General features: G+C 48.6%; 6 protein-coding genes across 6 annotated transcripts; 2 read left to right on the top strand and 4 right to left on the bottom strand.

Moving 5' to 3' along the window:
- Positions 1–7392: 7392 nt before the first annotated feature.
- On the top strand, positions 7393–7764 carry LAJ45_10987 (uncharacterized protein; the record flags this gene model as incomplete). Its single annotated transcript, XM_046120500.1, has 3 exons — positions 7393–7474; positions 7540–7588; positions 7689–7764. 3 exons carry the CDS (start codon positions 7393–7395, stop codon positions 7762–7764), a joined length of 207 nt encoding a protein of 68 aa, XP_045966271.1.
- Positions 7765–8261: 497 nt separating this feature from the next.
- Positions 8262–9377, top strand: LAJ45_10986 (uncharacterized protein; the record flags this gene model as incomplete). Its single annotated transcript, XM_046120499.1, has 1 exon — positions 8262–9377. The coding sequence occupies one exon, from the start codon at positions 8262–8264 to the stop codon at positions 9375–9377; it is 1116 nt and encodes a 371-aa protein (XP_045966270.1).
- A 3763-nt stretch (positions 9378–13140) lies between these two features.
- Positions 13141–13909, bottom strand: LAJ45_10985 (uncharacterized protein; the record flags this gene model as incomplete). Its single annotated transcript, XM_046120498.1, has 4 exons — positions 13141–13194; positions 13263–13467; positions 13621–13759; positions 13867–13909. The coding sequence occupies 4 exons, from the start codon at positions 13907–13909 to the stop codon at positions 13141–13143; spliced, it is 441 nt and encodes a 146-aa protein (XP_045966269.1).
- A 1629-nt stretch (positions 13910–15538) lies between these two features.
- Positions 15539–17141, bottom strand: LAJ45_10984 (uncharacterized protein; the record flags this gene model as incomplete). Its single annotated transcript, XM_046120497.1, has 9 exons — positions 15539–15635; positions 15709–15830; positions 15919–16291; positions 16366–16373; positions 16437–16520; positions 16595–16691; positions 16744–16838; positions 16897–16948; positions 17011–17141. The coding sequence occupies 9 exons, from the start codon at positions 17139–17141 to the stop codon at positions 15539–15541; spliced, it is 1059 nt and encodes a 352-aa protein (XP_045966268.1).
- A 3625-nt stretch (positions 17142–20766) lies between these two features.
- Positions 20767–22052, bottom strand: LAJ45_10983 (uncharacterized protein; the record flags this gene model as incomplete). Its single annotated transcript, XM_046120496.1, has 4 exons — positions 20767–20793; positions 20854–20982; positions 21035–21748; positions 21834–22052. The coding sequence occupies 4 exons, from the start codon at positions 22050–22052 to the stop codon at positions 20767–20769; spliced, it is 1089 nt and encodes a 362-aa protein (XP_045966267.1).
- A 2926-nt stretch (positions 22053–24978) lies between these two features.
- Positions 24979–26542, bottom strand: LAJ45_10982 (uncharacterized protein; the record flags this gene model as incomplete). Its single annotated transcript, XM_046120495.1, has 4 exons — positions 24979–25055; positions 25147–25239; positions 25295–25786; positions 26521–26542. The coding sequence occupies 4 exons, from the start codon at positions 26540–26542 to the stop codon at positions 24979–24981; spliced, it is 684 nt and encodes a 227-aa protein (XP_045966266.1).
- Positions 26543–27469: the final 927 nt, after the last annotated feature.

The raw sequence follows: 27469 nt of genomic DNA, 5'->3' as shown, positions 1-27469 counted from the left end.
CGAACCAACGGAACTGCAGCTCCGTGGTATTTGTAGATGGAGCTAATGCAGCCTTTCCAGAGTGTTTCAAGTCACCTGACACACCAATTCGCTACCGGCAGCTCAGGGGTCTTTTTTCCATGATTATTCGTCAGCGGTTAATCTTGGAAGGGGACTTGAAGGACATTCCAATAAAAACAAAAAATATCGGGGGCCTGGCAGAAGCAAAGAAAAAAAAATGGGGCGTGGGTTGTACGAATAATATTATGTGGGATTGCAATATGTACCTCTTGAGTTTCCTGTAATAGAAACCAGTCGGTGGTCCGTACGTTATCCGAGAGGGCAAGTAGGAGGAGGATCAACATCCACAATCGCGATGATAGTACGATGGAAGCGGAGAGGACTCTAGATCCGAAGAACGAGATCATAATTTCAATTTTGTATTTTATATGTGTGTTCCATGATATCGGGGGTGTATTCTGGTGTTTTCAGGTGGGTTTGTTTGATTGCGAAAGGGTTATGACAACTAGATATGGAAAGCGGTCGGCTGTACTTACAGAAGAGAATGAAGAAGCGGTGAGAGAGGAGGGGTGGACGGGAGGGGTTATTTCTTCTAAGAATATTACACCACCACGATACGTAACTGTGCAGTACTACAATGCCTTCGTTTCGTGTGTGTACCTACCTCTACTCTGTTTATTTTTCGGCGGTGTGTTTCTCTGCGATGCATCGAAGGTGGTGGTGGGAAATGTTCATCTAAACGAGTAAGCGCCGCTGCGCTGCGGGGGAATATGTATCTCGTTTCCCGGATATAACCATTCGAGGTTGTGGGACGTCGTCCGTCAATCGTTGCCTTGCTGCTTTTCCCTTTCTTCCCCAAAAACCCTTGCAATTACCGGGGTAGAGAGCAAAATGTTTCGTTTCTGTAGGTGTCTTTCCAGGTCAGCGTCGGTTTCTGGATGCCTATTGGGGGTCGGATACCAGAGTGACTTGTGCCTTGTATTACCTACCCTACATGAATATGTGCACAAAGTAACTTCCTCCTTCATGCATTAATTATTCTACTCTACAGAACAGTTACCTACCTAGAGTGCTCTATCTCTGCTCTTCTCGTTTCTACTCTGCCTACAAACCTGCCTACCTGCCTGACTAGCTACCCTAAAGCTGGGGGCCTGGAGGGCAGCGTCTGTACATGCCTAACTAAACCGCCTACATCCCTCTCCTCCTCCCCCACCCCCCCCCCCCCCAAACCGCCCAAACACCAAACACCATACGGGTATCTCGAGTCCATGTATCACCATCACAAGAACACAAAAAAGAAATGAGAAAAAAAAGTAGAGAGCGTGCAGGGACCCAGGCTGCGGGCATCATTCGCTTGCGCATCTAGTTCCGTCGCTTGTGTGTCCGTGTGCACCGTGTGTTTTCCCTTATCGCGAACAAGACGAGATCCAGAATCGACATTGTGCTAGCTCCGCGATAAGGAAAAGCAGGCAGTAAAGCAAGCTTAAGCAAGCATCCACGCCTATTTTACCCCTCACCACCACGCCTACTTTTCTACGAACAGCAACGGCAACCAGCAACAGCAGGCAACTCGAGGAGCAACAACAACAACAACACGAAGTGCAGGCCTTGAACGGACGGGTTTGTTCGTCGTCCTCCTCGCCAGCTGATCTCGTACATTAAGCTCTTCTAACAGGAAACCACATGGCCCACACACACATCCACGGATGCTGCACAAAGCTCCCGATCTGGCACCTCCAACAAGTACTGCCTGCAACTGCACTTCGTTTCGTGTTCGTGAAGTGAAAGATGGAGAATAAGAAAAGGAAAAAAAGAAAAAAGAAAAAAAAAGAACTAGAGAAACGGAAAGCAAAGAAGTAATAATAAAAAAACAAGTAATATCTAACTAGCAAGGAGGGCTCTAACGAGAGACATTCTCCACATAGACCACATAGACCACCTAAACCTAGCATAAAGTGCGAGCGGAAAAAGTAAAGGGTAAACAAAAAGAAAAGTTACGCGCCCAGATTATCTGAGACGCTTCTTTCTCCCATGTCACGACGGGGGAGACGGCCAAGCACGTAATAATATGGCGTAGGCTTGCCTGCAAAACACCTAACCTAAACCCATCGGTCGATCTGTTGATATGTAACGCACAGACCGGTTATCCTTCGATAAACATTCCAAGTCCATATGACGATGATCTAAGGGTCCACCACGGTTAGGTATCAAAACAGGCCTTTGCGGGATGTGCCGATCCGTCCGTCGGTCTGCGCGTGGATCATTTTCTGCCTACTTTTCTTTTTCACCGGTCATGATTGACGGGTTTTGATGCCTGATTGTTTTTTCTTCCCCTCCCCCCATTTTTCTTCCCCTCCCCAACCTAAATGGGCCGTCTGCAGAGAACTTACTGCAGACAACGTGCTGCAGATGTGGGTAAGGAACAATCAGTTTCAATAAACAATGGGATTTTTTCCCCCGTGCCCAGCAAAATACACGTTCATCCATGGTCTGGACTATAATGCGCACCCGCATTGCGCACCGCACGGCCGCCGGTTAACGTTCATGTAGGTGTGTTTGAGAATGAGGGAATATTATTCAACTTGAGTGGAATACTTGCCTTACGGGTTCTTTTAGGTACATAGGTATTCCACAAATAACCACTACAGAAATGTAGATGGGTTTTCAATTCGATAAGTGGGTTTTGCGTACGCAGGAATGCGCATTTATTATCACTAGATATCGGCGCCGGAGTCGGCCGGTTAACTGCGGTGATGCTCCAATATTATTGTAAAGGCTACTGCTGCAACCATACCTGGTGCGAATCGATCAACCGAAACACACCGGACATGTCAGTTAATATGTAGCTAAATTCGTAAAACATTCTAGTGCCAGCATATACGCCTTTCAAATTTCTCTAAAAAATTGATACTTGTTCTCCGGCCTTTTGTTCCTTTGCTACCCAGCTTGAGAAACGGTAGTGTGAAATTGCCTACTTGGGCTTGGTCTCCATTAACGAATTATTTGAAAGTCAAATGCCAGATTCGGGAACATAATCCCGCGACAACGACGACGACAATGTCCAAGGTGACAAATAAATTATATCAGTTGTAATCTGTCAAGGTCGCCGGGGGCGAAATTCTGAAGAAATGTGAAGTCGGCTGTTCTCGTATATACATGTATGTATGTAGTCCACTCAGGTTTTAGGTGCTAGCCTCCAGCTTGTATTACCAATATCTTGGAAAAGAGGCCTGTCAATATTTGTTTATGGATTTTTCCCCACGGCGCTAGTCAAAACATACCACCACCACCTCATAAGGGAGGGTGGATGGATGGAATGAATGTGGTTGTGCAAGATTAAGATGCGGTTCGATTCCAAGGCATTCGATCTCTCATGCTATCTAACATGGTGGTGGTCTGCCGGTAACACTTGGATCTGGATCCTAGATCCTTGGTCCATCTGGTAGATTTATTATCAACCATATTAAATTAACCGACTGATACCCAGCTCGTTAGATTAGATAGCTCATATAATTGTTGCGTTCACACAGCGATACGTGTGTGTTTTGTTGTTGGATTCTGATACGGGCGACCGTTGAGAGCTGGCCAGCTAAGTAAGGTAGGGTAGACATTTTGAATTGTTGTACGCTCTTGAACCCTCAGTGAAAAAAAAAATGAGATCGACAACGTTTATGTGTTTTTTTTTTGCCTTCTCCCTGGCGGTGAGACTAATAATAGGCTAGGTTTCGTTTGTGCGTGTTTTCGGTAGAAGTAGAATATTCTACTACCTACGTGTGGTGGTGTGTGTGTGTTTGCGTGCCCTGTGGGGGTTTCTTTTTTTCTTCCCTGCCCGTCCAGCTTGGACTTGCACGATGTATGTTGGGAAAAACATCGGACGAAGCAAAACCAGAACGTGTACAATTCGTGGCTATGGAGGCTAGTGTGTGCATATTGTCAACGTGGCTAATGCATCTCAACAATACATGCGGTGGCGCAGGAAAGGAGAGGCGGCAGGGCGAGCTGGCCAAGAGTCTGGCACTGTACCTGAAGTTCCTGAACATCCCTGAACAGCTGAAAACAAGACTTTCCGTCAGGGGAAAAGCTCGGAGAATTAAATGGAAGGCGACAAGACAGGTAGATACGGATTCGAATGCGGGGCAACAGGGTGGAAAGATTGGGCAAGATTACCACATATCGTAATTGATCGTATCTCGATGAGGCGCAGACTTGCAGGAGGGAAGTGCAGCGGTTAGCTGTAACGCGAATATCGATTGGAGTAATAACAGAATTGATTGATATCAAAGTCTTTGTCATTCTGCAGGTCCTAGTGGGTGGTTGAATGAAGCGATGGATGTGTGGGTGGAGCAGTTGATGTGATGTGATGTGAAGAGACGGATGGATGCAAGACGATGACCTGGCCAGGAGAGTCCTGTAGTTACAGCAACGACTTTAATTTGCAGTGTACATTGCGATATATCGATAGGCCTGGAGGTGTCGATAAGGTTTTGTGAAGGAAAGTACGATGGGTCAGGAACTCGTCCGTGCTTTTTTATTTTATTTTTATTTATTGAATTCACGGAACGGCCTCGCTTACACTTATCTCAGTAGAGTTTACAATTTTTCTTTCTGTCGCCTCTAACTAGTAGGATACTCAGCACAGAACGGCCATGATCGTACTGTAGAGAAGAAGGAAGTTGAGGCGGAGGTGCTGGAGGCGGAGGTGTACGCGGTGGAGGTGATCAAGAGCCGGGACGATCACTTTTTCTGTTACAGCTAGCTATTTTCAACCTAACCATGCGCTTGCGCAATCCAAGTCTTGATGTTTGAGGATTTTTAGAAGCAGTCAGGAGTAGAGTATGATAGTCCGAGTGAGTAGATGTGCATGATAGATACATACCATGTACCATAACTACAGGCAATATTACAATATTACCTGTCTACTAACAACCTACCACCGCTTTCCCCTCTGTCTGCCTACATGTACTTACTGGGACATGCCTAGCTATATATTGCATAATGTCAGTCGAGTGTTTACTGAGGTCCATGGATTTCAGCTGTCATGGACATGGATAATTTGCACTTCGCAGTCCGAGGACACCCCCGACGAGCATGACCGTTTTATCACAACATGAAACGACACTAAATAACAGAGCACGGATCACAAGGTGACGGCGGTTGAGAAACTTGGAATTGGGAATTCTTCGGGCTACCGCCCCAGGTCGTTAACACCGCTTCCTCGGTTCTGCAATGGATCGGTCGGCCTGCAGGAGACCCTTCATGCATTGCATTTGCCCCCGAGGCCTCTTGTTAGGCTCCGCCCTCGTGTTCCTTCTCTTTCCCTCTCTGTCACTCTCCCGGTTTCGACATTGCTGCCGAATTCATCTCGTTCCTTGGTTCTAGAGTAGGGTTTTTTGTTTTTTTATGTTCCCCTCACTCTCGACCCCCGCCCCTGGCCTCGACGGCGGCGGCAGCAGCAACAACAGCAGCAGCATTAATATTATGCTATGAGAAAATAACCTTGAAATGTGTAAGACGACATGATGATGATGGTGATGATGTATATCGTAGCCTTTCGTACCTAACCTGCCACAGTCACATCACAACAGTCACACTTCTGTTACATCTGCACTTCTACTTAATTTTGCCTACAGATGCTTTGCTTCCTCGGTATGTCACGCGAGGTACGGCTGCGGGGAGAGGGTTCCTTATGTACGTTTCAATTGGACGTATGCGGCGTTGAGCTGCGCAGGAACGAGTTCTGAGCTGACACGCCGTCAACCAGTCCCAGTCATCCAGACAAGGCTGTTTTTATTTTTTCTTTTCTTCTTGCGACATCCTCCAGCTGGGTAAGCCATTCCATTCGCCACTATGACGACGGTTGTCCAAATCTTCATGTTCCGTACCTTAGAGCTAGAGGAATCATTTCCATTTTACTACTGCTCGCATCGAGTCACGGACCGAGGCTGTGGCTGTGGCTGTAGTAGAGTCTAAGATTATCGGTCCACTGCTGATGATGGCTACTCCTCCTGACTGATGCTAATGCTGCTGCTCCTGGTTGCTGCTGCTCCTGCTGCTTCTGTTGATTGCGGTGCTCCACTATGCTGTGTGATAGGTATGGCCAGTCCGGATTATTCGCAAGCCGAATTAATCAGTCCTCGCGCTCTTAGATGCACAACCGCGCTATCCCGTTTAGGCGACAATGTTTGGCAGGGGTGATCGACTTAGGAAATGTAACCCAATCATCTACAAATCTTCACCTCCTCCAAACAAGTGGCACATCAAACAAAAAAATTACTCCAGCGAATCCCATTCCAGAATTGCCACGCCCGAGCTACACTACTCAGCTGAAAAAAACGCTCTAAGGCCCCGAATGGCCAGAGTACAAGGATGCAGTTCCCAGAAAAAAGAATAACGATAATATGATTTCAGCCTAGCTAGACGTATCCAGCCACCATATTCCAGTGGGAAGGAGACGACACTCAAATCTACAGGCCAGACCTCGAAATTGATGGGCGTTCGGTCAAAGCATGGCCGAATTATTGAGTCGTTCCTCAAGCATGAAGCAGGACAATGCAAATGTCCTCCTGCAGATGTCTTGCTCATCACAAGGGTTCTATCACCTCTCCCCGTAATACGCGTAAGTACCACCAATGCCATTCCTCCGGATATCTTGCCCACCACCCTCCCCCTCCTGAGTACTTTCCTCCGCCTTTTCGAGTTTTAGCAGCGCTGAAAATTGCATGCTTTCGCAGCTCCCAATACGCAGGAACCAGATATGGGACTAATCTGGACCTGCAAGGTACCCTCCGCCAAATGAAAAAGAAAAAATCGGTTCCCAATGACAGGCGGCGAACGATGAGGCAATATAGCATTTGAGATCCTCTTCGGGGAAGGATACGGAAATATACAGTGAGAGGAAGGATGTCCGCCTAGCTCGCCGCCGCCCCCGGCAGCTTAACGGCTTTCGCGGCCCTCCCTCTCTCTTGGGGAAGGAACCATGGGCGAGTAATATTGTCCACCAATGGACGGATATTTCTTCACATGCGACATGAAGGGATGATCCAGTGCCATTACCCCGGGGTTTCCATGGTCTCAGAGTGGTGAGAGATCATCTCGGAGCTCATTTTTTATGCATTTAATCTTTATTTTTAAATTTAAATCATCACATTTTTTGTGGTGTGGTTACTGGCCATGGAAAGGGAAGAAAAGAACTTGTTTTTTATCATACTATTACGGGTTACCGTATCTATTAATCTTTTTATGGATTTTAATTCTTATTATCCCATTTTTGACTTACTATTGTCTTTATGGACAAGTCCGAGAATTGGGGGGTAATAACGGGGCCCGCCCACACTTGCACAAAGAGGAGTTGCAGGATAGTGAGGGGTTCATATTGTATGGCCCAAAAAACCGATGGGGGAGGTAATCAAAGTGGGGTTTTTCTGGGAGCGAGTGGGCACGGAGCAAGGGTTGACCTTACTTGCACTATCAAAAGGTAGAGAGAGGCAGAGAGAGATACATACTCTAGAGAGAAGAGGGCTAAGAAGAGGGGAGAGACAGAGACGATGAGGTATCCGGACTCGAGAGTAGAGTCAGAAAAATCTCGAAAGTGAGTAGTACCCAAGCTGGAGCTACCGCGGGACGCATCGCTCCCACCACCACCACACACTTTGGAATAAATGCTCATCCATGCTGTCCACCACTCAAAGTTTTATCCACCCCTCCACCAAATCACTATCAACAGCACCTGCCCCGGGATCCCCCCAGCCTCTGCGTGGTCCGTGAGTCTCGATAACTTGAAGTTTATAAAGTAGGATTTCCCACCCTCCCGGATCGCACTCCCCTTCCCTTCTCGGCTCCTTTCACTCTCTCTGCCTCGATCTCCCCCTCCTCCTCCTTCTACTACTACTACTCCTCCTCCTCTTCAACTTCGTCATAGTCCCGACATTCTGTCTACACTCTTTGTTGTTTTTGCTATATTGTCTTTCTTTTTTAGTCTCGGCTTTTTCCACTAAGCCTTCCCCTCCTTCCACTTATACTTACTCACCTCCGCCCCCTCTTCTACTCACCCTTCTTCTACTCCTCTTCTTCCTCAATACTATACTCATCCTATCCTTCCTCCTCAACCCTAACCAACATCTTACTCTCTCACATCACCTCACACCACAACATTTCTCAACAACTTAATTCTCCAACTGGCCTGGAGTCATTATACTACTCTAACATATTGATTACGGACTACAACAACTACCACTAGTCGTTCATTTATCTATATGTCGAGAATGCCTGCTCTTCTACTGCCAGATACAGCAGCGCCCTTTGCCCCCCGCTCGCCTCCCACCGTTGTACTGAATACAACAGTTGATCCATGGTTGACCGCCACACTGAAACGGATTAATCGTATCAAGCGTCCCCTCAACAGCGTTCCTCAGCACATGAAATGTTTAATTGAAACTCTCTCACAAATCTCAGCGATCTGGAATCTCTGCAGTCTCATGGTAGCACGTGCGCCCGAAGCAGAAATCGAAAGACATGAACACCCCTTGCTGGACGCTATCTACCGGTACCAACTCATCCATATCAAGGCATATGTTGTCCATATCGACCTGGTCCTCTCAAACGAAATCGCCTTTAAGCTTTCACAGGACACGATAAAGGATCTTATTCAATATCACCAGGATGTATTTCTTGTGGATCAGGCGGCGACAACCTGGCACTGGACTGACAAGGATACGCAAATGAAGAGACTGCATGAGGAATTTGTCCAAACTGTCAACAAATTCGTGTATCGAACGGATGCAGTTGCGCTGGAAGGCATGGAAGATGACGGCGCTGGTGAACTTCTCTGCGGGCGGAGCGATGATGTCAGGAACCTCGTGATGGGGTTTTTTCTACCCTTGTTGCCGCCTCCACCCAGAATCGTGGATGTTGTTCGTGCCCCTCCTCCCCTGCTTCCTAGCTCGCCTGGGACTACAAATTGGTGGTCGCCAACCCCGCCCGCTCCGCCGCCATCACTACCACCGCCTCCTCCAGTTGAGGCTTGGAAGATACTACCATCCAGCCCCGATACAGACAGTCCACCCACGTCAAACTCAACAATGTATCCGTCGATCTGGGGGAATATGGGTATGTCGGATATGTCCAGCATGAGCTCACCCACAACGCACCAGCAGCAGCAACAACAGCAGCAACAGCAACAGCACCAGCAACAGCAGCATCAGCATCAGCATCAGCATCAGCAACAGCAGCAGCAATATTCTCAGCCGCCTTCGCACCAACTGCCCTTGACACCTCTTCCGCTTCCGCTTCCGAGCTTGTTGGCCCAACAGTGCAGCACTGGGAGTGGTTTTGGCGGTTTCGGTTGGGATAGGTACCAAGAATATGCAACAACCATGTGACTGCCGGGCGCGCTAGGGAAGTCTGAGGCAAGATCACCGGCGGAGGAGGAGAGAAGTTTCTAAGGATGGTTGGGGCTGGCATTCACGAGACTGGAAGAGATACGACAACAGCGATGAGACATGAACAGGGCCTTATCAGCACTTTTCTTTCAAATTGTTTAATCGGTTATACAGGGAGGAGTTTTGCGAGCGATCGCAGGGATGGAAATGGTCGGAACCACAATACCGAGCGACGATACACACATACACAACACTGAACACTTGTACTATCATTGGGCGGTCAAATCTGATTTTTTTGTTTGGGCTTTTTTCCTTACGTTTATTCTCATTTTAGCGATCGGTTGGGTGGCGGTCGGCGGTCAAGCGTTGTCTTTTTTTCCCCGTTTTTTTTTTTCCCTTTTTCCCTTTGTACAATGTCTTGTTTATTCGTTTATCCTTTTTTGATTTATTAGCAAGCGTAGCGTTGACTTTTTTTGGTTTGATTAATGCTTTTTCTTGTTTTATTATCATCGCGGGTGGTTTGCAATTTTGAGGTTTTATTAAGACGGTCGCAGCAATGCCGGAAAACAAAAAAAAAGAAAAGAGAATATGGGGCAAGAGTCGATTACTGGAGAATCGGGGCTTGACTATCTTTGTATCTTTTGTATTTCTCTTTTTCTCCTTTGTAGTTTATTTAGTTTCTGATCCTTTTACGCCTGGGCTTGATCAGTTGTTTCGTTTTCTTCATATTTTGGTACATCTACCATTCTTTTTATTTGTCAATCAATTTGTCAATTTTCTTCATTTCATTCATTCATTCTTTCTAGGGAAGGCAATACTTAGGGTAGGCAAGCAATCTGGATTACGGGAGGCCGGTGGGAAGGGTGGCATAGCGTGGATTTTTCTCTTTCATTGGGATATATATCAGGATGTGGTCATTTCCTTTTTCGTTTTTTCTTCGCTTCTCGCACTCGTTTTTGCACATATTTAGCTATTTACTCTTTTTTCGCGATCAAGCCATGGCTAGTACAGTTTCAAGTATTAAGAAACCGTTCCTTTAGGGTTTTCCGTATTTGGATTTTTTTTCACGTCAAGTGTGAATTCTCGTGAACGAACATATTGGGTACACATAGTATATACAGAGAGCTCGGGGGGGGGGGGGGGCATTTTTTCCACTTTTGCTTTTAGCTCGGAGATAACAAGCTCGAGAGGGGGGAGATCGAGGGTTAGAAAGAATTTACTTGGATCATGGACCTCACGAAGATCCAGAATCGAAGGGGGGGCCGGGGGTGGAGCGGGGGTTGGATGGGTCGATGGAATGGGATGGGATGGATAGGATCTGAGGAACTGGGTTTTACGTCTTTTTCTTCTTTACTACGATTTCCTGTTTCCTGATATCCTCTATCTCGGTCTACCTCTTTCGCCCCTGGCTTACAGATTTTCCGGGCCCCGCCTTTCTCTTTTCTAAGCTTTAATTTCCTTTCTGGCCAGTCAGTGACGGTATTGGGGGTTTCTTGTATAATCAACTGGTGATCCCATCTAACCAATATGGCCATCCAGTCAGATAGCTAGTAAGCTAGGCTAGTTATCCCCTTTTTCCCCTCTCTCTCTTCCCCCCTCTCACAGCAATAAAGTGGGAATATTGTGCTTTTCTTTTCTCCTCTTGCAATATTCCGCTACTTCTCACTTGATCTCATTCCGCATGATAAATGGGGGCGGAAAAAAAGTCTGAAGAAAGTAACCTACACTCGGTCCTCCTCCTCGACGCAATGTGAATCGCGCACATATGCTTGTTCATGATTGAGAAGGTAGGTGATTAATATCTCCTCAACTACATACAAAGCCTAGTAGTATGATGTACATACACGCCGCCCACCCCCCGCCGGTTTATCATCCACATGACCTGATCCTCCCTTCTCTTCCCTCCCTCCCTTGATCACTCTCCCTCGAGCTCCGTCCCGGCCTGTGCTTTGTCTTGGTTTTTGCTTTTCCTGTTCTTTTCTTGCCAGTACCACTTCCTTTGTTTTTTTCTGGGGGTAGTGCTTTGCCTTGACTTGATTCTCCTTAGGCCGGTACGGTACGGAATGTTTCTGTTTCTGATCACGACTTCTTTTTTTTTGCCTTGGCCTTGGCCTGGTTTGGCAGCATGGCCTGACCTGACCTAGCTTTTGAAATGAAAAGAAAATAAAAAATAAAAAAAGAGGATTAAACACAGTACCCGCCGGGCTCTTCACAACAGGCCACCTCGTGACCGCACGGGGTACTACAGGAGGAGCCATTATTCAGATCGGCCTACATACCCCAAAGAAACAAGGGTGTGAGGGGTTGAGGAGGAACTGGCACAGGTACAGATAGATACAGGTACAGATACTGATACAGATACAGACAGGTACGCAGTTAACGGCGGAACAACTAACAGCTATCTACCCTGTCCAAGTGTCATATCATGTCAGCGGGCCCTGCCAGCCAGTCATTACATGATATAGACAGAGGTAGGGTCGAGGTACATGTAATGCGTACCTAAGTAAGTATCTATATAATCATAACTACATCAGTTCGATTCCCAATGGAAATCCCGTGTCTGCCCTTCACAAGTGCAAGAAGGTACTTACCTGCACCCACCCTCTGTTTCAAAGCAGTAGCAGGCAGCTCGTGATCGGAGGGGGGGGGGGGGGCTATATTACAAAAAGACCGTTGCAGCGTACATACATACGGTACCGGGATCATGGGCGTCAAGAGGGAAGAGGAATAAGAATAGGGCTAGCTAGGCTAACTAGGTAGAGAAGCTGATCATGGATTATGACTCGCAGAGTTTAAAAAAATCGAAAAACCACAACACAACCCACAACACAGCACACCCCGGAAAGTGATGGGGGGTGAGTTAGGTGAAGTACATACACAGGCTTCGCTTCGGATGAAACCGAATAGTTAGCCATGTGGGATGAGCTATTGGCATATGTTCTGAAAGGGAACCCCACAATCGCTGCGGGGGGGCCCCCAGCTAGCTGCTAGGCTTTAGATAAACATATTGCAGGATTCCCGGGGTCTGGATAGATTGTCCATGGAATAAGGCAGGGGGCCCTGAGAGGATCCGGGAGTGAAGAAGTGGAACATGTAAGCTAGCTATGTAGCTCTTCGAGAGTGGAAGTGAAGTCGTCGAAGTAGTGGAGAAGCACGAGAAAGAGAGCAGGGGCAAAAGGCTGAGGTCAGGTTGATGATCGTCTATCTTTCGGTTTCTCACCCCCGGCCATTTCCCCCCCTGGTACGGAGGCTAAATGGAGTGGGAATAGGTGGCCGGTTAATGTACCAGTCTTGTGTGGAGTACAGTTTTTTTGTTTTTCATATATTCTATTGGTCTGGAACGATTCCTCTCTTCTGACAGGCCCAGCACCCGATAACGAAATGCTATCCATTCAAACGAGTTATAAATATAAACCAAAATCTATGAACGCCAGAACAAAACGAGAAGGATCTCTCCACGTGCACAAACCCATGGACCAGTCCCACACATGCTATTCAGCACAGTGTACCAGCCACGCATGACCGTACGTACATGCATTTCCCTAGCCAGCAGCCCAGACAGAGGAAAAATAAATAAATAACAGTGCAGATAAAGAAACAACGAGGTTGGGAAAGTACGAAGTATCTTGCGCATATGTATGTAGAGCAAAGAATACGTACGTACGTCCCCCCTGGACCTTCTTTGCTCCCCAAACGCAAGCGCAAGATAGAGAGTGAGGAAAAGATTACAAAAAATAACAAGAAAAAAAGGTCAGTACGTCAATCATATCAGTTGATCGATCAGTTCCACCCAATAACGCCTTCCCCAAGCAGAACACTCAAGCCCTCAGGATCCCCATCAGATTCAGATCCCTCGTCATATAGATCAGAAGCACGAGCACGAACACGAGCAGCAGCAGCAGCAGCAGCAGTAGCAGTAGTAGTCATAGAAACTACTCTTCCAATAATGCCTTCCTCGCCAACCCCAAGATCAAGCCGTCGGTCAAGTATCACCGATCCGGCGGTTTTCTCCGCGGACGGGAACATGAGGTCTACACTGTGAAGTATTCGGCCTGCTGATGCAACGCTTGAAGACAGGTCGCCGAACTGACTGTTCAAAAGAGTTAGATCGGGCAAAAAAAATATATTTCATATCATGTACTAGTTGTGTTTACATATGCATCCGTGCGAAGTGTTTAAGGTCTGCCCTGCCGGATGTAACCGGCTGACGGAGGCGGCGGAGAATGAGGGCAACAAAACTTACTGGATCCTAAGCTTGCAGCAGGGCAGCTGCGGGCGCTCAAATTCGTAGGTCAGAATAGTAGGGTCCGAGTGGCCGGCCCCGTTCTTAAACTGGAGGAGACAGCTGAAAGAGTTTGTGCCGGTTGGATGGATTCGGGCGACTACATTACACAAAAAACGGGAGTTTATTAGTAAAGATTTAATCCGGTTTACTTGACAAGACGAAGCTCTATCTGTCTTATGTATAAGAAGAAGCCACCGAACTTACCTGCACCGCCGAAAGATGTCCTTGACGACTGGCCTTGACACATGACTGTTTATTTTCGGCAACGGGGTTTGATATTCGGCTTGTTACTATTCGCTGAAGCTACAAAGAAGCTAGGGATAACGTCGTATTGCAATTGGTGGAAATTTTCAATGAGAATCCGAGATATTTGACTTTATGAGAAGAGAATCAGCATTTTTATACTGCTGGTGCTTTCAATACAGCCATCCGGCTGGTTGCGTATGTTGTATGTATATATGAGGTTTGCGCGCGTTGAATTGAGCAGATTTGAGTACCTTGATGGATTACCTTGGTGGGTACAAAGCTATGTACCTCACAAATATATTCAGCCTCGGCAACAAGTATATCTGTTTCATATTATATATACACTTGTATTCCGAGTAATAAGGCTTTCGAGATAGGTGTTGAAGGTTTCGCCGCCGAGTCTTAAAGCAAAGACATTGATTGATTGATTAGTAGAAGAGGATCGAGGAAGAGAAGAAGAGGCTTGAGCAAAAGGCTCTCAGGAATGACCTCCTTGATAGGGAATGATCATCACTTGAGGATAATTTAGAGTTGTGGAACGACACCAGTAGCTGCTGCTACATACAACCGTACCTGGCCGTGAAGCTACATGATCTTGCTAGCTGTGCCTAGCTAGAGCAGGTGGATGGAGCAGCAGGTGGAGGAGCAAAGACCAATCGTGAAGATCAATGGAGAGAAGGAAACCCAAGGCTATTTTGTATAGTTTTGAAAAGGACACTATGGTCTCAAGATCTGAGCCAGTTGGCCACAGAGAAAATCTGCTCAGTCTGCACTCGTGCTCGTGGTACGTTCCACGAGTCTCCCGTCCTAGCGTCCCAGCTACTGCAAGGGTAAGGCCACAATACTCTATCCCTTAGGGAGAGCTAGAGTAAGCTCAGGCCAAGGGTACATGTAGGCACACATAGCTGTACCTACAGTTGATGATCATCAGCATCATGCCTAAAAAAATCCTCAATATCGATCTAATATCCCTCAACCATCTCCATAACCATCTCCTTGCTGCGTAATCATCCATCTCTCCCTCGCAGAGTGAGGTGGCACCAAAAACCTAACCCTGTTAAGCGGGCTATCTTTGCTTTTTCTTGCCGGAGCGCGCGAGACATCGTGGGGCACGGGGTATAAGACGAACCACATATATCACCGTTAATACTTCGAAACGGGAAAATTAACAAACTAGGATCGCCAATTGTTTGGTTTGGTAATTTTTTCCCGCGATCCGATAAGTCGTCATCTTTTTTTACTCGTTTTGTTTCATACTCCCCTAGTACCATGGGCTTGGGAAATAATGCAAGTTGGATGATACATAGAAATGAAACATCGAAGGTATGGTGTCCCATCAACACCTCATTACAAAGACACTGAAATTACCACAGCTGCTGCGGCCACTTCCACAAAACGTCAATCACATGAAAAATACAGCAAAAACCGATTGTAATTCCAACCATATCAAAACTCTCATCCCTACCCAATTTCCAGCATCACAGGGATCGAGATACAAAGATTGATATTTTTTTCCAACAAAATAAAAAAAATCTTATTCAAATTTATTCCGTTCCAACGTTTCCCTTTCTTGGTAGAGAATACGAGACGAACTAGAATTTCGACGGGTTTTAAATTACTCCAAGCCAACTTAAAGCTTGAATATGACCTTCTGGACCTGCATCTTGTCGAAAATCTCATACCCCTCCTCCGCCTGCGAGAGCGGCATGATCTTATCCGCCATGAACCTAGAACACGAGCCGTTTCAACACCTAACCGCCCGGAGGAAGGTCTAGAAGAGAAATAAAAAAGAAAGCTTACCCCAGTAAATGCGACTTCTGCTTCAACAGTTCCAACGCCTCCGGAAATACCGCCCTAACGGGACACCTTCCAAACTGTATTCTCACATTCTTATTGTACGCCTCGTTCCCCGAAAACGGTATCTGTTTCACAGCTCACGGAGATGATCAGTATTGTCCACCCCAATGTCCCCACCATTCGGTATATCTTTCCCTCCCAGATACTACTCACCTCCCCATTATGCACACCCACACTACTAATCACACCCCATGGCCTCATCACGTCATACGCGGTCCTGAGGGCTGGACTCATTCCCACCACTTCAATTACTACATCCGCGCCGCGTCCCTCCGTGGCCTCCAGGATACGCCGCTTCATCCCCTCCCCGTCGGTCATGAAGTTGAGCGGCTCGGCGCCGAGGGACTCTGCAAGCGCCAGACGAGACGGTACAGAGTCAATGGCGAAGATGTGTTTGGGTTTCATGGAGACCGCGGCTATGAGCGCGCAGAGGCCGACGGGGCCGCAGCCAATCAGTACCACGGTGGTTTCTGAGCGCTGGGCGGGCGTGAGTTGAGAGAGGCCATTGGAGGCGGCGAAGTAGCCACTACAAGAAGATATCAGTATTGATGTTTCTAACTGCTGGTAGCTATACTTGCTATGGAGAATGGAGGAGGTTACGTTGGGAACTATATGATAGTTAGTTTACGATGGTCTCGAGGATTGAAATATGGCGCGCGAGAGAATCTTACAATATCCGCCATTAACACCAACGTCTCCTCTGGGATCTCTTGCGGTGCCAGAAACAGAGTTCCATCCGCCATAGGACATCGCACCTATTCAACAAACACCTGCAATTAGCCTCTCTCTCTCCCCCTCTCTCCCCAGCACACAATTTTGGGAACCTTACATATTCCGCCTGCGCGCCATCCAGCTTGGGACAGCCGAACAACAATGACTTCTCGCATCTGGAGGTCTGCCCTTGCTTGCAGTAGAAGCATTCCAAGCTAGGCAATCAGCTTGCTAGCTCATCATAATACGTACAGGTGAAGGACTTACCATGAAGCTGTAAACGGCGCAACGACCTTATCTCCCCTCTTAAAATCCTTCACACCTGGCCCAACCTCTACAATTTCTCCCGTGAACTCATGGCCCTGTAAAGAGTTGGTTAGCTGGTTACTGGACAGCAATTGGGCGGGTTGTGTGACTGACCATGATGAATCCAGTCCCGCTGGGTTGGTGGCCTCGGAATACATGCAACTCGCTATACGTCCCATCTCAGTTCTACCCTCATCGCCATAGAGAGCACTGGAGATTGCTACTAACCTCCCGCACAGCGCCGTGTATGAGACCTTGATAATCACATCTGTTGAATCCACAATCGTTGGGATCGGCCGGTCCTCAACAGCAATCTTATGAGGTCCCTTGAAGACCACTGCTTTCATAGTTCCAGTCATTTTTGTAGGTGGGCGTGTAGTTATTTGAAGCTAATTGTTTGATCTAGGAAGCTATGAACACCATTGGCAGTGATGGGATGTGGTCCCACTTTATAAACATACTCGGGGAATTGGAGTACATTCCTGGCCAGGAATGTGGGGTAAAATGGACCAACAGCCTCGGAAATAGCACCTCCTCCACAGATGGGCTCCGGGGGACCGAGGCGACCGGCTTCTTTGTTAGATGTTAGGCACTGCACTACTTTACTGAGTCTGCTCCACTGCCGTGCCTGGGCAAAAGTAAGCTGGGCAAGTTGGGCCATGGCATATCTAGGGAAACATGCAGTGGTTCTACTACATCATTTACTGCCGTGTGGCAACAGCCGAGGTTAACACCGAGTAAAAGATGCTTTTGGAATATCTGCAACAATACAGTGACTCCCCATATACTGCCAGTAGGAAATAAAGGACGGCAATAATAATAGGTAAATGCTGACGGCGGGGTATGATTTTACCGTATCTACCCCACACAGATCGTCTGGGGGGTTGGTTACACACAGCATGCAGTGGCGCATGTAGCAACCGATGAATTACATTAACTAGTGTGCTCTGCGTACTAAAAATCTCCGACAGGCTCGGCCCGCAGTACAATTTTGAGCATGAGGGTTTTGAGCGGGGGAAGCTTGATGTTTACCGAAAAATAAGGACGGCTATGTGGATGTATAAGGAACGGAGCTGGCTTGCAGTCTTGCCTTGATAACAGAGACCGTGCAAGTACTGTATCTACTACCTGCCAAGGATTAGTAATATTAGTAGCTAGCACCAGGACCATCCAATATTAGATTCTCCCTCTGTAAAAGTATCAAGAAATACGAATAACTCTTTGATATACAAACACCCGCCTAATATAAGAACAAGAGTTGTGGTTGTTTATAAATTCATCCCACTTCGTTTGGATCACTGGGTATCACTCGTTTATATATCTTGGCACTCGTCATCAGAGGAATTAAGCTTTGGCCGGGGATTGGGAAATACCTGTATGGTGAGTAGTCGTTGATGGAATAAGATCGTCTGGTATTTTATACCACGACTTATAAGGAAACGACTGGGCTTAAGGTAAACCCTAGAAGCCTCAATCGTTTCAAGCAAGATGCGATGTCCATGAACCAGTCCAGACAACTTACACAGTCTTAGACCCTTTTCTATTCTATAACTCCAAACCCCGCAGCGACAAAGAAACCATGATATTATGGACAAGATCGCCGCTGTGCGGATTGCTTTAGGCCACACTTCTTCCCTCAGAAAGTAAAAATAGACCGAATTACCCATGAGTACAATTTTCACAACAGTTGACACAACACGCTAAATAATTAGCGCAGCTAATATAGAAATAGCTAGCGCCCCTTAGTGCTGCAGGGTTATGTGTTTTGTTTATGTATTCTTTGCGGTTTGAATGGGGTGGATTGGTCATAGATTATCACTCGATTATCTTTCTTGGCTTTGGCCTCATCTTACGGCTATTAGGGGGTGGTTTTTTGCGTGACATAGCTTACGTAACGCGAAGATATAAACTGCTGTAAGAGAAGCGAGGCCCTCAAAGGAGGGGACAGAAGGAAACCACGAGACCCGAAGAAGAGAGGATACCCTCTCGGCTCCTCGGATTGCGCCCAAGATGTGGGTAGGGGAAGATGGGAAGGGAGTGGGGAAGTAAGGTAAGTATAATCTCCTTTTGCATTAGAGGAGGGAGACATGGAGGTGGAAGAGTTGGCACAGATCCCTCCGCATGGATCTAGAGAAGATGGTAGAAATGGGCCCCGGGGGGGGGGGGGGGGGGGTCCCTTCTCGAAACAGATCCAGTAGAAGGGAAAGTCCCTCTGTATATAGGGCGAGGAAAGATGAAGCAGATTAGGGAACTCTCCACGGAGAAGCGGGGATACAGCAGATGACAAAACTAGGGAGGAGAGGCACAGTCTTCTCCGTGGGAGAAGACGAATAAAGTGCATATTGGTGGAGTGCTCTTGGAACCTGATTGTCTAAATTTAATACCTACAAACAGAGTCCCGACATGAAAGCCAGCTGCGGTATGCAAGATGCCCCTCTTTCTCCCTCTAAGCCACCCAGCCAGCGGGCGTATCAATACTAGTACCCCCCGCGTCTCCCAAGCCCAGCTTAGTAGCTCATGTGGGTGAGCATCGGCGAAGGGTTAGGGGTTACGCTCCATCTTGGCGCACCGCCAAGCTTAAGTACCACTTCCCACGCAGAACCCAACATGGGCGGGTGGTCTAGTGGTTAGACTGCTCGCCGGGTTAGACACCGCGTGTTTGATCCCAGGACCTTTGGTGACACACCAAAGGTCCTGGGTTCGAACCAGGGGTGGGGGTAGTAACGAGCCGGGCGTCGTTGCAGTACCTTTTGTTCTTTTTTTGTATAAACTGGAGAAGAAAATAAGTCTTTATTTTTTTATTTCTCGGGGAGGAAGGAGGGGTGGCTGGGGTGTGTATCATGGATTATCACTCGAAGTGATTTGATCCGTCGAGTGTGGGGAACTCGATACTCTGGGAAAGCAGTTTACCACTTCCCTCTATAGCGTGGATGGTTGAGCATCGACATTGAAGGAAGAAAACCTGAGAAGCGACTCTCACACGGCGTGGGTGGGGTTATAGAACGTCGGCTGGGGAACAATGCCAAGATATTAAGCTAGTGGGAGCGGCGCTAGCCCTCAATGTTGATGCGGAGAGTTCCTTCCCACCACTCATGAAATATCACTCGGCTTGGCTAACTATATCCATGTGGCTTGTAGAACAATGATACATTTTGCCATTCAAGTACCACACACCACTTCAGCAGAGGAACTACTTAACCTTGGTAAAGATAACTGGATGGGAACACGTAGACAGAGGTCGTCTTTTCAGATTTCTTCTCCGTAATCCGACATTCACCCGGAGAAGCTAACTGGCCTTAAGTGTCACAGCACCATCACGGGCTGGGGCAGATAATTTTCTTGGAGATGTGATTTATGGAGCTGAAAGTGCAGCAAGTATTGCCATTTGCGTAACCGGTCAGTTCAGTGGCACTCCGCATGAGCCTAGATAAGTGGTTACACTACCCAAGCCCCAGTGAAGGACATAACCCCCATGCAAGGGCCAGCTAAAGAGAAGAGAAGAGCCAGGTCTGGCCACAAAGTGGCGCGACAGCTGCTGCGTAACGTAGTATCCGTCCATCTAGCTGCACGATGATGGCATCTAGCAGCAGCCAACCCGGGAGTTGTCTGGAAGGAGGTCGTGAGATCGATACCCGAGTGAAATACCGGGGAAGTGGGCCTGTAACCTGCCGAGACGAGTGAGGGAGTAACACGGTCGTACAAAGAGGCTGGAGATTATAGATTCCCGTTGCCTTTTTCGATTATCCTTCTGAGGTTGCTGTGGGTTTGTAAAGGGGAGTCTATGTCGACATATTCTGGGATGAAAATATGTCAGCGCCCCTACAGTGGCGCTAGCCACACACATGAGACATTGTCACTAATAAAGATACATGGGAAATGATCATTGACCTATATTTTCCACGATGGACATACAAACAAGTAACGATGGCATACAGGGCTATTCACAATGGCGGGGTTTGGGTGGTGCAAAGGCTCTTTTTATTTTTATTCGGCGCATCTATGGAAAAGACCCTGGAGTTCTCAGCAAGAAGGATAATACCATTACGCACAAGTCTTTCTTTCTGTTCTTACCTTTCTATTTCTTTTCCCCCTCCCCTCCGGGCTTGGGGTGGTGCTGCCCTCCAGTATGTCCTTCATACTGATCTGCCCGCTGCCCCTCGGTAGTGGCTTTGGCTGGTTCTCGCTCGCCTTCCATCCAATCTATTCCTCATCAGCATCAAACCACAACCGCAACGGCAAACAGAGCACTCACCATATAAATAATCCTAAACGTCGCCGGCAGCGTCCCATCCTCATTCCCATGCAACTCCCTATAAATCGCCTGCGCCGCGACCAACACATCCCTCCCCACCGGCCCCTCCTTCCTCCCAAGCACCGCATTCCCCTCCCCCATCGCGCCCAGATCCGCCATGAGCGCAAACACATCCGGATACCCCACCACAATATCGTCCACATCCACCGTCAGCAGCGTGAAGCCCGCCGTCTGCAGCAGCCCGCCCACATCGCGCACGTCCGCCAGCGGGCTCACGCGCGGGCTCACCCCGCCCAGCCGCTCCGACTCGGCCAGCTGCAGCGACGTGCGCAGCTCAAACAGCGTGTCGCCGCCCACCATCGCCGCCACGAACGGCGCGTCGGGCTTCAGCAGGTGGCGCACCTGCGAGAGCGCGCCCGGGAGATCGTTGATCCACTGCATGCTCAGGCTGCTGACCACGGCGTCGAGGCTGCTCTCGGCGAATGGCAGTGGCGACTCTTCGTCGGCCACGATGCGCTCGATGCTTAGTTCTGTGTTCCACGGCGCGTCGGCGTCGCGGTGGAGTAGCGCTGGTGACATGTCGGTGCAGATCAGGTGCGAGATGCGTGATGCGACGGGGGCGGGCTCGTCGGGCCGGGGCTTGGTGAGGGAGCGGGCGATGTGGCAGGCGCCGGCGCCGAGGTCGAGGACGCGCGGGAGCGGCCGGTTGATTAGCTCTTGGGGAGTCAGTGTTTTATTCTCCCCCGGCGGCAGGAGGAGCGGTGGGGGTGGGGGGGGGGGGAAGGGGAGGCAGGCGTACGAGGATGCGCTCAACAAGGCGGTCAGCGACTTCATCCTTGAGATAGTCCACATTCCTACTCGCCTCCTTATTTGCAGCAGCACGGTCGCGCTGCAGCCGCTTGACGGCGCGATTAAAGACCTGGAAGGTCGGTGGTGCGTTCGGATTCGACGCTGTAGCTAGAAAGCGGCGCTGCGACAGGCGGGCAGGGAGGAGGTGTCTTGCATGTGCCGGTGCCATTGTGGTGGAGGTGGAGGTGGTGGAGGTGGAGGTGGTGGTGGAGGTGGTGGTGGAGGTGGTGGAGGTGGTGGAGGTTATAGAAACTGCGGGCGAGCTTTGGCGGGGAGGAATATGGAGATATCAATGATTGTCACGTGCTGGGTGGAGATCGGTTTAGGGTTTGATTGTCACATCCGGCCTAGCTCCCTTCTGCAGTGGTGGATGGTGGGGTAATGATAAGGCGTGCACCTTTCTTTCCCTGCCCTGCGCGCGTCCCTGATCTCATGATAGCGATCCCAGCTGAGCGGTGTGTGTGTGCGGGGAGATGGGGGAGGGGGGGGGGGGGTGATTCATTTTGCGCAATCTGGTGATGTGCAACTTGCACATGGCGTCTAAATAACTCTACTTGATGCTACTGCTGCAGATCAGCCTTACCTGCCCTGGCCTGGCCTTACTGCTCTATGTAGAAATACAATACCGCCAAAACTCGAATAATTCGTTATCTCCTGACAGGGCTTTATCTCCGTATTTGGGCTCGGCGGACCGAAAAAGGGCATATATGTGCGGATCGTAATGCATGATCCACAGAGGCTTCTAGAAATCAGTTGCACTTTCAAAAGGGACCCGTTCAAGAACTTCTGTTCCCGCTGAGGATCTATCAAGTGAGTCCGTTCAAAAACCGCTATGGAGAAGTCTTCAACTAATGTTTTGCATCCGTTGTCTTCTAAAATACAAAATACCAAACCCGGCCCGAAACCAAAACCCATTCAACAACGAAAGTTGACAACAAAGGACTTGAAGACGATAGTACGACCTGAGAGGAGTTGGAGTCAAAAGCAAAAAATCCGAGTGTTGGTCTTCCTTAGCCATCACCGTATCCCTTTAAGCAATGGGGAATACAGAAGGCCGACCCAACAGGAGGCATCAGATGTATATGGTGTACCTCAAACAACTATTAGCGAGTGGGTGAGGAAGCAAGGGGGTATTGAGAAACTTGGTGGCACGAGTATTATACGAAGTGCCCGTACTCTTGAGGGAGTGATATGTAGGTGGCCTGAACTTGAAAGCCGTCTATATAATCTGTTCCTAGAGAAGCGAGCAGTAGGACAACCTATCCGCCGTGGTTGGTTCAGGTTACACGCCAATGTTCTATTTAGAGAGATTTATCCTAACGCTAGTACCTCCATTTTCCGATTTTCGAATGGATGGTTTGAAGCGTTCCTAGGCCGGTACCGCATTAGTCTTCGGTGCATAACTAAGAAAGCTCAAAAGGTACCTGAAGACTATAGACGGCTTATAGTCAGTTGGCTTCAATTCAACCGGCGTAACTCTCAACTTCTTGGGGGTTCATGGATGGAGACTGTTCTAAATAGAGAACTTGGCCGTTTCCAGCTCAGCAATATCTGCAACCTCGATGAAACGCCTCTACCCTTCGAGTATCTTAGCGGTAAAACGTATAATCCAGTCGGTGATCGTACAGTTTGGGTAAAAGAAACAAGGAATGGTTGGGACAAGCGGCAAGCTAGTCTGGTATTATGCATCTTTGCAGACGGGGTGAATAGAATTCCTCCTATGATCATCTTTCACGGTAAAGGCATAAGTCAACGTTTAATCAACGAATCCAAAGAGTACCATCCGGGTGTGATTGTAGAGTTTAATCAAGAAGCATATATTACAGACACTTTATTCCTCAAATACATTGACACCTACTTATTACCAGCACTAGAAGGTAGGCCATCGTTATTCGCTCTCGATATGTGTAAATCCCACAAAACTACGGCAGTACTCGATAAGCTACATCAAAACAATATTGTACCCAGCATAATTCCAGCCGGGTGCACTAGCTTAGTGCAACCCCTTGATGTCTCCATCAACAAACCGTTAAAAGACAAAATCCGGGATTTGACAGACGAAGCGATCATTGAACACAGTTCCACTTTTGAGAAATGGACTACAGCACAAAGACGTGTTCTCACTACATGGTGTGTAGGCGATGCGTGGTATGGGTTCTGTATTGAAAAACAACAGTTAGTAAAAAAAGTATTTAGGAAGGTTGGGCTATCACTCCCGGTTGATGGCAGTGCAGATCACGAACTTGACATCAAAGGGTTCGCTGGTCTTGAAATAGGTGACTGTAGAAGGTCTTATACTAATACAGTAAAAGAATGTACATATGCGGAAGTTAGTAGACAGTATGATGATAGTGAAGCCATTGAATTCATTGCGGATGGGGAATAACATGTACCTACATACATTGATCAGCTATAAAGATCGTCATTTATACCCTTTTTCGGTCCGCCGAGCCTAGATGCGGAGATAACGAATTATTCGAGTTTTGGCGGTACTTACAGTACCGCCGACTGATCGACCGCCCACTCTACTGCGCCATATACCTGTGATATTGCACTTTGTACCACCCACCATAACCACCACAACAGCCTTACAGCCTTACAGCACTCAGCTACCTACCTACCTAGCTAGGCAGCAGCAGCAGAGAACACGCATAATATGTCAATAGTGATAGATATCGGTGTAATATAAAAAAAATTATATATAGCATTTGATAAATCTTTTTTATCCCTCATTCACTACAACCCACAGCCCACATGCACAACCTGAGTCGAAAGAAAAAAACGTTCAAAATCCTTACAGTACCCCCCCCCCCCCCAATACCGCCGGGTGGGGGGGCTCTATATATTCAATAAAATAAAAATAAAAAAAGGGAATTCCCTATGTGCATACCGCGCACAAAAAACACAGAAACACAGAAACGCAAAAGTGAAGAAGTGAAGAAGTAGAAGAAGGAGAGAAAGAAAGAAAAAGAATGCCGCAATCAACCGTAAAAGTGTATATTTACGATTCCACAACAATAACGACTCGAGGCAGAGAGATCGAGAGGGGGGGGGGGGGGGGGAGGCATCAAACGCTCGGAACCCCAACAACATCTCTAATCTGCGGCTGAGTCTTGAGCGCCCAAACATACACGATGCACCACTGCACCATCGACACGATCCACCCCGTCAACTGCACCAAGTCAGCACTCACTCACTCACCCCCCAACCAAAGCCAAAACAAAGGGCAAAAAACCCAAAGGGCAAAAGAAAAAAAAACATACCTTCTCCCTCCACGTATGAAAGTACACCCCCGTCATCAACAACATCCACCACCACACGGCCAACAACCCCACCACACCCCCGTCCGCCACCCCCTCCACCCACGCACCCCACGCAGCACCGGCATCACCTCACTCCACAGAAACAAACTCGCATGCGTCAGCAGGAACGTATGCCCACTCAGATCATGGCCGCCGCGCCACCGCCCGCCCGCCAGCTTACACGCCGCGCTCGTCGCGGCAAGCACCTTCTCGCCCAGCACCTCCTTCACGGCGCCGGGGTCGCGCATGACGGCGCGGCACGCCCCGCCCGTGAGCGTGAAGGTGCGGTCCATGATTGGCGCGCCAAAGAACCACTGCGTGACGGCCACCCACCAGAGTGTGGCGAGGGCGTAGCGCAGCAGGGCTTGTGGCCGCGAGGGGGAGCGCAGCCGCGTGAGGTGCAGGGCAAAGACGAGGGTGGTCCAGAGCCAGCCGTATTTGACGAAGAAGATGTTTGCAAAGTTGGATTTGCGCGAGAAGTAGGAGTCGGTTGAGGCGGTGTCGGGGGAGAGGGTGCTGTAGACGGAGCCGAGGAGAAGGGTGGCGGGGTAGACGGATGCGGTGAAGAGGTCGATGCCTGTGGGGATGAGGGAGCGCCATGCTGGCGGGGGTGGGGGGTGGTGTTGTAGCCGTTGGGCTCGCTGTGGCCGTTGGAATCGTTGTATCCGTTGGAGTCGTGTTTCTCCTTGGGCAGGTGCGGGGCGGAGGGCGTGGGGGGCGGGGGGTCCATGGTTGTTTGTATTCTATGCTGCTATATTGCTATGCTGGGGCCGTGGGCATGAACGGTGATCTCTACGGCTGTGTTATACTGCTGATGCTGTAGATGCGTAGCTGCGTAGACGAAGGTGTAGATGTAGATGTGCGGTGAGTTGGAATTGATGGAGAGGTCAGAAGGGGATGATGACCTCTATCAGTCCTCAGTCAGTCAGTCAGTCTGTCTGTCTGTCTGCTCAGTCGTCGTCGAGGTCACGTCAAGCTTGGTATTGACGAACGAAGAAAGACACCACGGGGAACCTTACGTCAGGGGCTGTGGCTTGAGTCAGAGACAACCAACCAGGCTGTCTGTGGCGGTGCGTTACACGAACCGGGCACCGAACAGCACGGCCCCACGTTCTAGAATGCTACCCAATCAACCAATCAATATAAACCCCCCAACCAGCCCAGCTAGGTAGCTACCTAGCTACTATGGCTAGCCGTGTGTGGAGAGGATAGGATATCAATTTATCCCAGAGATCCACCCAAGCAAAGGGAGGAAGATGGGTGTGGGGGGGGGAAAGGGAGGGAGGGATCGTTCCAAGATCGTGCTCCGATACAGAAGCACAGTTCAGTACGTACATTCGTCGGGTACTTGGTCCATACCTCGCGAGTAACTACTCCCTATCACTCAGTACTCAGTCTGTCACTCGCACGCTCACTCGCTCACTCTGCCGTGACGGTGTACATACTCTAAGTCTAGAGGACGCCCTTTTAAAAGGCTCTTCTTCGCGCTGCACCACACAGTAAACTGCTCCCAGCCAGACCCCCAGATCCCGTTCGTTCTCTTCTCCCGCTGCTGCTGCGACAGACAGACAACGTGGTTCCTCTGTCTACATGTACCTACCTACACAGCTTCTAGACTTCAATTCCACTCTGCCCAGGAGTCCTCGTAGCCAGAGCTAGCTAGCTGTATCCCGATCATTACCAACAATCTACAAATAACAATTCCAAATCTCCCCCGCTCCCCTCTCTTTTTTATTAGTGCGTGCATTGTTGGAAGCCCCCCCCCCCCCCCCCCAAGGGCCAAAGAACCGCACACCATTCGGTATTGCCGTTGTTGCTCCACGATAGGCGCAGACGACAAGAGAGTTTACGCTGCGCCTCCCCAGAAAAAAAAAAAAAAAAAAAAGCAAGAAGCCCTGCATTCTATGCGCCAACCAACTAGAGTAGATGACGAAGAGATGATTGGGCGTCCTTGAGAATAGCCGGCAGCGTGTCTATAAACATTCGCAATGCCCATCATGTTCTGTTAAAATAAACGAGAAACTATCATTGACCTTGGCGCGCGCGCACATCAACAAGTCGACATCAACACAAGTATTTATTTGCATATCATCATCATAGAATCATTTCCCCCCGTGAGAAACCTGAAGCATACATCATATATAATCTACATTGCTTCCTACCGCTATTGGCCGACATCGATCCTCCTCCTGCCCTGATTATTTACTTAGGTCTCTCTTCCCCTTAAACGCTTCACCGAAACCGTTAGCGCAGTGACGTTTACTTTTTTCTCTGGCCGGTAACG

The sequence above is a fragment of the Morchella importuna genome, assembly GCF_003444635.1.
Source record: "Morchella importuna strain M04M26 chromosome Unknown Morimp01GS054, whole genome shotgun sequence".
NCBI classification, from domain to species: Eukaryota; Fungi; Ascomycota; class Pezizomycetes; order Pezizales; family Morchellaceae; genus Morchella; species Morchella importuna.
This window is presented reverse-complemented; position numbering and strand designations above follow the sequence as displayed.